Genomic DNA, 13,661 nt, shown 5'->3' with positions numbered 1-13,661 from the left:
CCTTCCCAGAGAGATGGGGAGATGCAGAGGAGCAGGGGAGGGGGCTGCTTACCAAAGATGCTGATTTGATCGTGGCAAAGCGCTCTCGGTTCCGGTAGTGGAGGGCCTGATTCTGCACCGACTGGGTAGGCCGCACCTCAGGCCTGCGATCCCTGTGGCCCACCTCATCCCTTATAAATACATGATCCTGCAGAAATGGATAAAAACAAGGAGAAAGTCCAGCTGTGCTCTTTCCTCGGCGGCTGCCTCTCTCTCAGCCCTCTCTCTGCACAAGCACGGCTGTTTGAAATGCATAGTTTAGCTCTCTGCTAGCCCCTGCAGCTCCCACGGTACGAAATGAATAAGCAACACATTGCAGCTCCGGCTCGGCGTGTCAGCTGATCGCTAGCGGGATGCCTCCTCAATCCCTGCCAGGGTTGGCTTGGGGTTTTTTGTTGGTTTTTTTTTTTTTCTTTTTGGGGGGGTGGTTTTTTTTTGTTGTTGTTGGTTTTTTTTGTTGTTTTTGTTTTTTTTAAACCTCCAGCATTACATAGAAAAAAGAAATAGAAATCCAAAGCAAAGGCAATATGCAGAGTGAGCCGGGCTCCTCAAAAAGGTTGGCTGTAAGCACCGCAGCCCAGCGATCCCTCGAGAAACGTGACTCCCATCTCTATCGCATTCGGGACGCCTCATTCATTCCCCTGGCAGCTCCGGGTTGTGTCCCGCGGTCGCTGCCTGCGCCCGCATCCCGGCCGTGCTGCCGGCCCCGCCGCCACTCAGGGATCCTGCTTTCCAGTCATGATCCTGCACGCTTCTAGCACTTTCTCTCCACAGCCCACAAAGGATTTTTTTTTTCCCTATTTTTTTTTTTTTAATTTTTTTTTTTTTTTTCCCCCCCTTTAAAGCAACAGCTCACAGGTTTTAGCACCAATGCTTTCTCGTGCAGCTCCCTCCTGACTTGCTGGCAAACACCCAGGCTCCTTGCTGAGGCGTGGGGCAGGGTGCATGGTTTGGGGTATGCACCCCAACCACAAGCAAGGAGAGGTGGCAGCCAGCAGCACCCATCACATCCCACTGGGTCACCAGCACAGGCTTGGTTCAGCCATAACCAACTTGAGAGTCTTCCTGAATGCCATCAGGTTTCCAGCTGCCATGGGTGCAAAGGAAGGAGTCACTCACTTCTACAGCCCCGCAGCAGAGGCACATATCCTCTGTATGGAGCACAGCTATGGCAGCAGTGACCTGTGGGCTGTGCAGGTGTCTGGGGGTGACTGCACCTCTCTGCTGCCCACCGTCCCATTGCCAAGCAGCCCATCCACAACTGGCACTTTCACCATGACACTGTTGTCATATTGCTGCTTCTCTCCCAGAGGTTTCTTTCCCCAATGCTCTGCCACTCCTAGATTGGACCTGCACAAATTCGACCACTTTCATAGAATCATAGAACCGTTAAGGTTGGAAAGATCACCAAGATCAACTGGTCCAACCCCAACCCATGTCTGTGACTGCTCCAGGCCACTCAGAGCAATAGCTGCCCTTTCCTTGAACACCTCCAGGGACGGTGAGCCCCAGCTCCCTGGGCAGCCTATGCCAATGCATCGCTACTCTCAGAGAACAAACTGTTCCTAATATCCATCCTTTTTCCACCCCTGGTGCAACATGAATCCACCCCCTCCCACCCTATCACAGTAACTTGGGAGCAGAGGCTGACCCTCACCTCACAACAACCTCCTTCCAGGCACTTATAGGCAGCAGTGAGGTTTCCCCTGAGCTCCGCTTCTCCAGATAAACCATCCCATACTCCATTCCCTTGCCTTGGCAGGGAGAACAACAGCCGAAACCATGACAGCTATGGCGGCTCCTCTGGCTATAGGGACATTTCTTCCACAGCAGTAGTGAATCTATGCAGAGGGTAATAAGCAGTTCCAATTTCTCTTAACATTTGTTATCCTTACACGGGGCTTTTTGTTGCACATCCTCAGCAGGAGAAGACAGTGTTACAGAAGGTCCACTACTGTCAATGGAGCTGATCTTCACTTTTCAATGTGTGCAAGTTCAAATGACAGAGGGGGTGCTCCCAGACTTCCATGTTGTGATGAGGAAGTTAAGTCTGAGACTGTTACAGTCACCAAAAAAAGCAGTGATTAAACATTTATACTTAAACAGCATCACTCAGTTGAGACTCATGGGTTCACCAGAAGGGTACCAATGCCACAACTCCTACAGCTCTGCCACAGCATCACCCAGCAAGAAGGTGTAAGGACTGAAACACAGTCCCAGGACTGTATTTGAGGCTGACTGGCTGCTAACATCACCACCTCTTGGTCTGATGCTCCTGCTGCCACACTGGGAGCCTGCAGCTCCAGCAGTTCAGCCCTGCAGGGATGGACCTGACTGACCCAGGGCTCTCAGAGCTCCTGCAAGCATTGCTTCATGTGCACATGTGGTTCTGAAGCAGGCCAGGGCAAGAGGAACAGAGACAGCAACCACAAACTGATACCAGAGTTACCTGTATGCTAAATAAAGCTCAATAGAAACCCTGTCCTAAAGATCCATACAAGATTTAGATGTCTTAACCACAAAGGACTGAAGAGATCCAGAAGACTGGATGAGACCTTAGTGCTCTTTTCTGACCCTAATTCTATGATTCTAACACAGAACACAGGAGCTACAAGAGCTCTGCTGGAGCTACAAAACTGAGGTGGCAACAGACCAAATCTTACCCATGGTTATACACCATGGTCTGCAGCAACACAGGTTCCTAAGGTCTCCTACAGCAATACACCAGTCGCTCAGCTGTCTCCCTTATTTCCATTACATTCATATACTACGGTGAATGCAAGGATTTCAACCAAGAAAGAAGCAAAGCACTGCTCAAACCCAGATGGCTTGGCCAAGGCCTGTCCCTGGAGTGAGACATCCACCACCAGACATCTTTTCATCCTCCTCACTGAACAGCAGGTTTTACAGTCTCTGCCCCAACACCAGAACATCTCCCTAACTCACCTACCATGGCTTTTGAAGAACTACACTAACAGCAGCTTGTCAGCGGCACTTTCAAGTTGTGTTATGGACATTCTGGGTAGGCTCCTTCCAGATAATTACACTGACCTGATCAACCTGATCATTTGGGTTTGCTCCAAAATGCAGATTGTTTTGAGTAACGCTGGGCGTTGACACCCAAGGTCAGTTGGATGGGGCTCTAAGCACCCGATCAACTGTGGGTGCCCCCAACCCACTGCAAGGTGTTGGACCAAATGGCCTTTCAGGGCCCCTTCCACCTCAAACAGTTCTATGATTCAATGACTATGAAAACATATCCATTTCTGTCATGAGGCCTCCTATGTGAATAGAAGACTTGCTCAGAACAAGCAAGCTACAGAAGCAAATAGAAAACCCAGTAAGTACATTGGAGTTGATTTTTTCCCTACTGATGAATCAATGAGAATTTTGCCTTGGATTTTAATCACAACAAAACTGGGGAGGCAGATCTATAAACTGCATTTGGTGTTTACGTTCTTTTCAGTATATAACTGTGCTGCTGCTCTTGCACTGGCAAAACATTCAACATAAGTGCAAAACACAGAGAAAGGAGTCCCACTGTCATCACAGCCGAATCAGAAACACCTCCCCTACATCAAACTGATCACACCGGGGCAGCCTGAAGTGGAAACAACCACTTACACCCCAGGACTGTTGGCCCATGTGTTTCACCTTCAGTTTTGCACACCAAAGAGATACCTTCACAAAGGCTTCACACAAGGGGAACCTCTACTTGAGGAGGACTTCCAGCCTCCTATGCAAACAGGAGAGGGAATTTTTGAGCCATAGAAAGGACTTGCAGGCAACTGCAGGGCACTACATACAACTGCAGCAAATCCTTCTAAGGACTGAAAGGAGCATCATTGTTCACTTTAATACACGGCACTAAATGCCTCAACCATCTGCAGAATAGGCTCTGTGCCTCTGACCTGCATGACAGAGCCCCAGAAGGTTCACATGGGGCCACCACTGCCCACACTCACAGGCCAAACCTCACGTCTGTAAAGGAGCAAAGTGCTGCCCCAATGGTTCTGCCTGCTGGAAGGAGTGAGGACGTGTCCTCTTCCCATGGAGGATCCATCACAAACACTTGGGTGCTCCTTGGTGCAGAGCAGCATCTTGGCTGCCAGGAGCCAGCATACAGTCAGCAGGTCTCAACTGAACACGTTGGAGCTGCGGTGCAATGAAATCCAAAGGCCTCTGACACCCCGAGCTCTGAGAAACACTAACAACTCAGGCAGTGCAGCCACCATGGGCATGTGCACACAGTCTGGTACATCTGGAGGTCGTTAATTAACACATTTGTGGAACACCATAATTTCACCAAGCATTTTGATTTGACCCATGTCAAAACAATCCAGCACATGACCCTAGGGCCACACGAGGCAGACAGCTGGCTAATTATGTTCATCTGTATTTTCTTTTTTAGCCTTTAAAGGCTGATCAGATGCAAAACAAAAGCTTCATTTAAGCTTGAACCCCCAAGTTCTCTGGATTTGGTTTGTGATTAGGCTCTGGGAGAGTAATTGAGCTCATCTGAACCTGCTTCTCAACTGGTAGAACAACTTGTGTGCGTCCACTTAACCAGGTTATAAACTAGTTAGAGCAAACACAGATTGAAGGATTTCTATCCCCCAAATAAGGAATTTTATCTTGAAAACAGAATGGGATGTATGTGTGTATAAGCTCCAGCAAACACAATGTTGCAATTACAGTCTTTATACAGGCATTACTACATACAGAATATGCAGATAAAGCAGTTTTTCATTTAAAATTGCATTCCTCCAAATAAGAGAACTTTAAAAAGGCATTTAAAGCTGCATATTCAGAGTGGCACCGTCCTGCCACACGTATTCCACTACATGCACGTGGACAGCAGAAGGTAACACCTGCCAACTGTGCTCACATCTGCACCTGTGCAAGGTGCCCATTGTTAACTGCTTCATAAGGACCATCAGCAAAGCTCTGATGTTTGTGCTTCCAAAACTACCCTAAAACATAAGCTGGAGGTGACCCACAGGTGAGTTCTTTCATACTCTTTCCCCAAAAGTTATGTAAGCAATCCTGTTCTTCCATACAGTGTAACAGAACACCCATGTGGTACCGTAATCATGTTTGTTCACGGTGCTGTGCTATGCACACTGTGCAACCAAAGGACTGAGTGAGGGGAAGCTCCCCCCCTTCCAGTGCAAAATGAAGGAACGACATGAAAGCAAGCAGCACTCTGCTTCTTCAACACATGCAATTTAGACCTGATGGAAGGGGTTCACCCTTTGTTTTCATCAACTGTAATGACACCGATCCATCAGTGATATTACAACGTATTATTGTGCAAATCGATCTCTCACGCTTGTTTTAACACATACATAAATACAACCGCTTGGCAACGTGAAATCAAAACACGGTCCTGAAATGTGCACAAAATGAAGAGATGCTTCAACTAGAATCCCCCCACAACAGAAAATCAGTCGTGCCATTCTTCATTCAAGGCTCCTGGAGTGGCATTTTGTTCCTGACACCATCTCCTTCGAGGTGCTGTTGCAAATGTAACCCTCTGAAACAAACCCAGCTTATCTTCCAGTGTATGTAAATGTACAAGGCAACCTTTTGTTGGAGACAAAACTACTCGAGAGCTTCCTTTTACAAACACCTCCATGTTCAACCACGCAAATACTGCATTTCAGGAGGAAGAAACTTGCCTGCAAAGCACTTAGTTAAAACTAGGCTTTGCCATAGAAGGTTGAAGTTCATACTTTTGTTGCTGCTGTAACACTTTAGCTCTGCTGGCGAAATGCATTGAACACCCTTTGAAAAAGCAATCACACAAAAGGTATGTCTTACTGCCCAATAGTAAGCAGCAATACTGTGGCCAAAATAGTTTTGGTTCGGCCCATCTCAGATTAGATGCTGTGTTGGACAGGGTTGGACAACTTCAGTCTGCTACCTTGCACTAAGAAAACAAACAGGCAACAGATCACAACATGCAGCAAAAGAGCAGAAAAGCATAGAGTGGAATTTGACTCATAACATACCTCGTGGGAAGGGTCCAATGTTCTGCACACTTCCACTTCTCATGAGGGAAATCCAAGTGCAAGCAGATTTTAATCATACACTGTGACTGGTAAATGGTTAGCTCAGCTGCTGTGACCATCCCATATAACACAGTACAGGCATTCACGAGGAAACGAGGACTGAGGTCACAAAGCAGAGATGAAGGGGTGCACATGCAGGGCTGGGTGAGGAGGCATGCAGTAAGTCTGCAGGAGCCCTGCCTAGCCACTGACAGCACTACCCTTCGTTAGCAGGCTCTTTATTTGCAGCTTCTCTACATACAGCTCAGCCACTACAGAACAAACACAGAACTTGACTCTGACAAGCCCAGCACCAGCTCCTGCACTCAGCAGATGGCTCAGCACAAGACCACAGCACACTGCTCATGGGGCCCTATGCAGGCGAGCCAATGTGAGCGATAGCAGGGACCGCAGGAAGCTATGGAGAGCACTGGAGGACGTACCTTCTTCTGAACAACGGAGGAAGTGGAATTAATTGTGCTCTCGTCACTATGCATCATGACCAGTTCAGGGCTGCTCTCATCCAGGACCTCCTGCATGCTGCTCACACTGCTGCTCTGACTGCCTGTGCTCACAGACATGCTTGGGATGGAATGGTTGCTGCCCAGACTGTCCATCTTCCTACTCAGGTTTGATCCGTGCTCACTGTCCTACAAAACAAGGGGCATCGGTTACAAACACTGCAGAGGATCACCTGCCCAACAGGTGACTGCAGCGCCCAAGGTTGGTTTGAAAGGCAACTCTGCTGAGTTAAAGGCTTTTTGCCCAGTATTTTGGCAGCTTCCTTTCTCAGAGCTGCACGGGTTATGAAACACTGCACAGAGGGCAGTTAGCTTTTGCCTCTTCCCCTGCAATCCTCACACATCAGGCAGGGGCCAGGCCAGCTTTCTCCACATCTCAGCAGGTCTGGGCATGGCTGTGGTTTGAATAGGGCGCACCCAGCAATAGGTGCATTGGTGGCGAAAGGAGTCCTACAGCTGAGGAAGGAACAAACTTCCAAGTTTGACTTAAAACAATGTTTCTGAGTTTGGGTATGGCACAACACATCTGGTGAGTCAGAGCAGACGTAAGATGACAAATCCACTTGTTGTCATTAGGTAACTATCTCAGAGTGCTTCACAGGTTGGTGGATTTAACCTCCGTGTCCCTAACAGTCAGCAATTCTATTCTTCCCAGCTAATAAGAGCCTCCCATCCTGTATTTTCAGCCAAGATGAACTCTTATGTAACCTTCGTTCACCTTTAAACACCTGACTCAGAAGATTCGGCATTATTATAGTGATTAAAGCTATTGTAATCTGCTTAGACATACTTAGATAATTATTCCTCACACAGGACATATTTTTTTCTTCTATGCTGGCACACCAGAAGGTAGCATCTTCTTTTGGTTTTATATGAGCTCAGTAATCCCAGAGCATGAGCTTAATCTGGACTGACTCGGAGAATTACAGAGTCCCTTGTAATAAACTAACAAGAATGAAGATGCTTGCAAGGAGTTCACAGCGAGGACTGAGAGCCCTGAAGAGCCTTCAGCTCCTGCTCTGAAATAGCTCTGATTCACCCACACGAGTGGCTGCACTGCACCCTGCTGCTTCTCGCCTCCAAAGCGAGTCTGGGGAGAATCATGCTTCAAATCAACGGACAGTGAACTCATGTTGTTGGCAACTGCAAGAAAGAAGTTTGACAGACTTGTATTTGACTGCGTGATTATTTTTCAGCAATTAGCAGATCATTCAGAGCCTGCATCAAAGCACCCAGCAGCCAAAATACACAGGAAAAGGAAAACATTTCCAGGATGCTCACAGAGTCACCACGGAAATAACATCTGAGATGGGAATGTGGCTAACTAATAAACACAAACGTACAGAAGGGTAGAGATGGGATTGCATTTGTAACCTTAACACTGACTTCCTGACTTGAATCCTTTCCAGGTAATCTTGACTTTCTTGCAAAAGGCCTGAGGAAAGCATTAGTATCATTGGGAGTGTTAGAAAGAGGATCTGCAATACGCCTTGCACTGAGAAAGTCCAGGGAAGAAAGAGGAAGCAATTTGTGGCATTCTCAGCTTCTGTTAACCAGTTTAGAAACCGAAGCAAGTGCTGTGTTTTACTTCAGTCATTCCTCTTGCTGTGCGTGAAACACGACCTCCTTTGGTGGTTTGCAAGCTCAGTGGTAAAACCCAGTGCAGAGCATGCTGTGCACATGCAGAGTGTGAGCTTCATTAGAAGCATTAAGTCCTGGAGACACACTTTTCTATCCTTTTTAGGAACGTGGACAGGAAGAACAGAGGAAGGTGCATCTCAATCTGTGTTGGCACACCTCAGCTGTGGAGCTTGGATCTGCTGCTGCCCCTTCCCCAAAGTGAAGGTCAATATAAACATCAGTCTCTTCTTCCTGTATAGTCTCCCACCTGACACCCACGTTCTCCCACTGCTTAAAGCAAAGCACGAGTCTAGTTTGAAAAGAGTACTTGACATATGCAAGCCTCAAAGCCAAGTCCCCAGATATATGTTGGACTTTGGCATCTCATTGCACATGATCTTGCTACAATGCAAAGAAAAAGGGATGCCTAACAATTTCCCTATCATTTTTGTGGTTGAGAACTGGAAATGGATTTCTTTAGCCAAGTGCCTCCACCAAATGACATTAATTTCCATCTAATCTCATCAATTGAAAAATGACTGGTTTCCCTCTCTAAGCCACAGTTACTGTCAGTTATCACACACTGATGAAGTGGGTGGTTCATTACAAGATTTCAACTGCGGCTGGATTTTATCTATAATCTTTCTTTCTTTAATATTAAAGAATTAAAAAAAAATAAGCCTCACTAATTTGGCGATTTGCTTTTCAGCTCATGATAAATTTACTGTAAAGTAATGAGCCTACGGTAATTGAAAAAAAATAGAACATCAATCAAGCAGTCTGGATTTTGCTATGAGAATGAACAGCTCAGACCATCACTAGGCTCTCCTTTGCACAGCCTCTGGGTTATCCTTTTCATCACTGAGGATCTCCCTCCAAGCGAGTTTCTTCCCCATAGTTTTCAGAAGAAAGGCCAAAGTTGTTGTTTGGCCAATAAGTGCACATCTAACATCCAGCAATGGCTGCTAATGCTCATCATCCTCACCCATCTCTGCTGATTCAATAGATATTCAGTTGGTATTCCAACCAGATGGCTCACATCTGCATTGTGGGTGCTCTCATTCTGCCCCTTAAAGACAGGAACATCTCCCACCTGCCCTGAAATCGATTAGAACAGAGCAAATAGGGTAATGAAACCAACGTACCTCTTCCTCCTCTTGAGACTCGGTCAAAGGGCCGTTCCGCGTCTCTTGGAAAAGGATTTTCTTCATTTTCCGGTACTGAAGGTTGTCCAGCTCTCGTACTGCATCTTTTGTCCTTTGTATGAGGTCTATGAGGACTCTCGGTGGTCGATCTCGGCGAACAAAATCATGCTGAATTTAACGAAACAAAACAGGCGGTCTCAGACACGACACCAGGCAGTCTGATCTACAAACAGAGGCTACTTTGGGTCACCTGGCACAGCAGCTCACACTCAGTCACTAGTGATACCTGTCACAAAAGGCTCCGAACACACTCGGCACTGATTGCACCACAACACACAACTGAGGGGATCACTCTACCCCATGTGAGGCTCAGAGCATAGGCTGCAAAATGCTTTGCTCCAAAGTCAGAGAAACTGCTTTAGCACAGAACAGGACTCAATGCAGAGAAATGAACAAGAGATAACTTTGCTACTGGAAACTCATGAGTGCGTATGCATCAGTGGCAGGAGATGCAGGGTGGTGGATGGAGAGGCCCGAGATCCTTTGGACTCACTTTTGGGACCAGGGTCAGATTGGATTTCTGGGTTCTCAGCTAATAGAGCTGCTTCTTTTCTTTTTCAGCCCCTTCACTTTAAGGTGAAGATGGTGCCATTTCAAACCTTGCAAAGGCACAGGTCTCCAGAATGAGCCAAATGAATAAAGAACAAAGAGGATACAATCCTGATTACAGAAGATTACCTGCAAAGAGTTACCCTGAAGCTGACCTATTCCAATTCAAATCAAAGCAGGAAGATGAGTGCAAGGTTTATTTATTCTCAAAGCATTTCTTGCCAACTCCTGCAAAGGATGTACGGGAAGCACAGGTTTTAAGTGCAGACAATAAATCGTTTAATGGATTTTAAGTACGTGATTAAAGGCTCTTCTCTGACTTATCAGCCATGTTCTCCTGCACTGTACAGCTGGCAATGGGGCATGTAAGCCTGGCAGCTTTCTGATCCATCCTCTGAGTAAGGCAGGCAGCCTAAGCATACACTTGCCAATGCTCTGCATGGGACCACCACCATCAGGTGTGCTGCTTCATGCATACCATAGGAGATAGCTCTGAAATACCGACATCACTTGTAGAAATACAAACAAGAGGGGGATAGAAGTTTTCTGCCCTGCACAACACGTGCCACAGTGTCTTTTTGTTAGTGAGCCCAGCAGCTGGCTTCCACCTACCAAGCAGCACCCAGCAGCATCACACCTGGCTGCCCAGCCCCTGGGCCACAGCTGGCCAACCCCAGGAGGTGCATCCCTGCCCACAGCCACTGCCATCCCTCAGACTCCAGGACCAGTACATCCAACTGGAGCTCAGCAACAGGCACACAAACACCGGCCTTCCTTAAGGCAGAAATCTTGAATACAAAGAAGTTGAAAGGATGTGAAGATCTTTTTTTAATGACTTGTAAATAAGCAAAGAAAGAATCATGCCACGGGCTTATTTCTTGTTTTTAATTGAATTCAAACCAGGGCACATCTGAGTTTTGTTAATGGAGAACACTCATCCCTTCAGTATCAGCTCCTTATAACTAAAAATTCCACACACCATTCCAAACAGAGGAAAGCAATTCACTTCTGCTCCTCTGCGCAGATCTGCACCGCTTATTTCTCTGTAAGAAGTGACAATGTGCAGCTTATTTATGATTAGAAAAAGGTAACCTCACTGCAGGTAAACGTTAGAAAGCAGTAATGCACTTGGAACAATAATCCCAACCTATAGCTCTTTCTATCTGTCTGCTGTGCACTTGTTTATGCATGTTCTTTAACACCTCAAATACTGAATGGGAAGTGATGTGCTTCATAGCTAAGACACACAAGTATTAAGAATGAGGCCCTATAGAAACTCTATGGCAGATGCAGAGGAACAAAACCAAACAACCAGTAGACCTGCATGAGGAGGACACAACCCTAAATGCTCAGCTGCATGAAATGGCTGTCTAAATTGGATGTATAAGATGCAGTTGCTGCTCTGCAAGGTACTGCTAAGAAGTCACGGCTGAAAGGATGTCACTTGGTCACTTCCTTCAAATCATAAGGAGAAAAACCAACAAGCTCCAGAAGAAGAAGAGGTTAATGCAAAGGTGAACAGTGAAGTTGGCTGGAAGGTTGGTAACCATCAGACTGCCAGGCATGCTGAGCAAAATAACACATGTTAAAAGCAGGTTAAATCTCTGCTGCTAATTTTGAAAGGGAAAATATTCGCCAGATGGGTTTTACTCTCCTTTTTCTTGCCCAGGGTGGTAAACAGAACATGCTCCTGAGCTCCTCTTACCATTCAGATCCCTTTAAGAAAACGTGGCTGCAAAGATTTTCCTGTTTACTGCTTGCAAGCAGAAAACCCTCCCCCAGAACCAAGCTGTTGGATGTACAGTGTGACAGGCTTTAGGGAGGAGATGCTTCCTGCAGGAGGGAACATCTGGGAGACTGCTCTGAAAGTGTAAAATCCAAGAAAAAGAGGGAATATGCATAATTGAAGAATGACACCTCAGCTCCAATTGTTTGCACAGACTCCAACGTACGGTACTCATGAAATCATATCCTTCAATGAACTTGCACTATTCCTAGAGAGCAGAAAGGCTGCCAATCCACATGAATGAATCACTCCGAAACCCACAACATAAACCTATTAGCTGGTCAAGGGATTGTCGGGGTGCTGCAAGCAGAGCTGGAGAACAAAACACTGGGTAAGTGGCACGGCACAAACAGATGACAGGGAAACACACTGGGTGCTGAGGAGGGAGTGAAAACAAGCTCCTTTGTCAACATGTACCTACAAAGTGAAGGCGTGAGGGTTAAATACTCTATATGGCCCAGGCTTAAAGCAATGACTGAAGCGAGTGCAGAGCCAGCTATTCAGCAACGACTGCATGATTCCCATTTCTCACTTTGAGAACCAAGAGATTCAGAAATATCCATGAGAATGCATTTTACTGAGCCGAAAAAGCAACGAGAGAAGCCATAAAACAAAGGCTGAATGGTAGCCTTAGAACAAAAATCAGCGTGAAAAGGCTGTCAGGTAGACACAGAGCAGCAATCCAACCTACTGTGGAAATTAAGCAAAACACCCGCAGGAGCTAACAATTCCTCTGCTCAAATATTTAAGGAAAAACTGAGTCCTGTTTACCTGGTGTGGAACAGCAGCATGCCATGCAGTTCTCACCAGCAGCTATGCACGGCAACCAGAGGAATAGCAGGGCCACTCATCAATGTTCAAGAAAGGAAATGCTTAAAAAAGAGCAGCTTGATGGAGAAGGGGCTGGACAGGACTACACACACATCCCTACCACCGAAAGGAAGGTTGCTCTTAAATATTCTGAAAGCCTTTGGAATGATAAATGGTTTGGGGAGAAGTAAAAGCTGATGGATTCAGAAATAGTGATGGGTGAGTGGCTCCCTTCCAGGACCCTGACAAACTCAGGACACATCAGTCCCAGCAAAGGTTCTGCTCCATACGCTCACAGCAACGACAATCCTGCACAAAGCACTTCCCCAAACACAAGTTCTAACTGTTTGGGTTCAGTGTGGAAACTATGGAAGGGATATAAAGTGACTTGTGATTGCTCACAACAGGAGGGAAGTTAACTTAGGCCTAACCTGTGAGTGCTGTTTTTACCCTAACTTTTAAGCATGGAGACAAGGGACACTGTAAAATGTTAATCAATCAACAGGAACTGCTCAGGGTCCATCTGGGATAAAGAAATGACTTTAAAATGGAAATCAGAATAGAGAAATACAACTCTGAACAAACAGAGAAGTTGAAAAGTGTAATAGCTGGAAATCCACAATAGAAAAAAGATGCAGCACATGTTTGTAAGTAATAATATGAGGAGAGATGGGCAGGAGGCACCAACCACTAAATGTGCTGAGATCTCTGAACAAGGCAGCAGCCAACGCAGCCCAAGCCCTGTTGGTGCAGCACAGCACAGCCTGGCCAGCCTCTCCTCTGCAAGCACATCTGGGGCAGCAGCCATCACACATACGTTAGTGCCAGAAATGTCTGTCCAGTCTGGACAAAAACAACCTTCATATAAGACCAGAAAAGCCCAAAGGAATGATTTATACGACCAGAGCAAAAAGAAAGAGCTTGAACTGCCAAAGGGCAGGAAAGCTGCAAATAGATTGGAAAGGTATGGACAGATAAGGAATGAATCATGTTGAAGTTATTGTTACATGAAGAATAAAGGTTGAGATAACCTTCCTGCAGCACACTGGCAAAGGACGAGATGGGAGCTGTGCTCTGA

General features: G+C 46.4%; 1 protein-coding gene across 5 annotated transcripts in view; it reads right to left on the bottom strand.

Moving 5' to 3' along the window:
• TAOK3 (TAO kinase 3) overlaps positions 1-13,661 on the bottom strand; it is a 61,404-nt gene that overhangs the window by 12,044 nt on the left and 35,699 nt on the right. For 3 of the 5 annotated variants that reach the window (XM_015878004.2, XM_015878003.2, XM_015878005.2), the window contains 3 exons: positions 9,379-9,546; positions 6,536-6,742; positions 53-187 (listed from right to left, as the gene is read on the bottom strand). In XM_015878004.2, the coding sequence (XP_015733490.1) occupies positions 53-187; positions 6,536-6,742; positions 9,379-9,546 (510 nt within the window). Of the gene's footprint in view, positions 1-52; positions 188-6,053; positions 6,071-6,535; positions 6,743-9,378; positions 9,547-13,661 lie in introns of those variants that run through there. The other 2 variants (XM_015878006.2, XM_032447935.1) reach the window with 2 other exon arrangements.

This window comes from Coturnix japonica, chromosome 15 (assembly GCF_001577835.2).
Source record: "Coturnix japonica isolate 7356 chromosome 15, Coturnix japonica 2.1, whole genome shotgun sequence".
Taxonomy (NCBI): domain Eukaryota; kingdom Metazoa; phylum Chordata; class Aves; order Galliformes; family Phasianidae; genus Coturnix; species Coturnix japonica.
The sequence above is the reverse complement of the archived record's forward strand: the minus strand, read 5'-3'. Positions and strand labels throughout refer to the sequence as shown.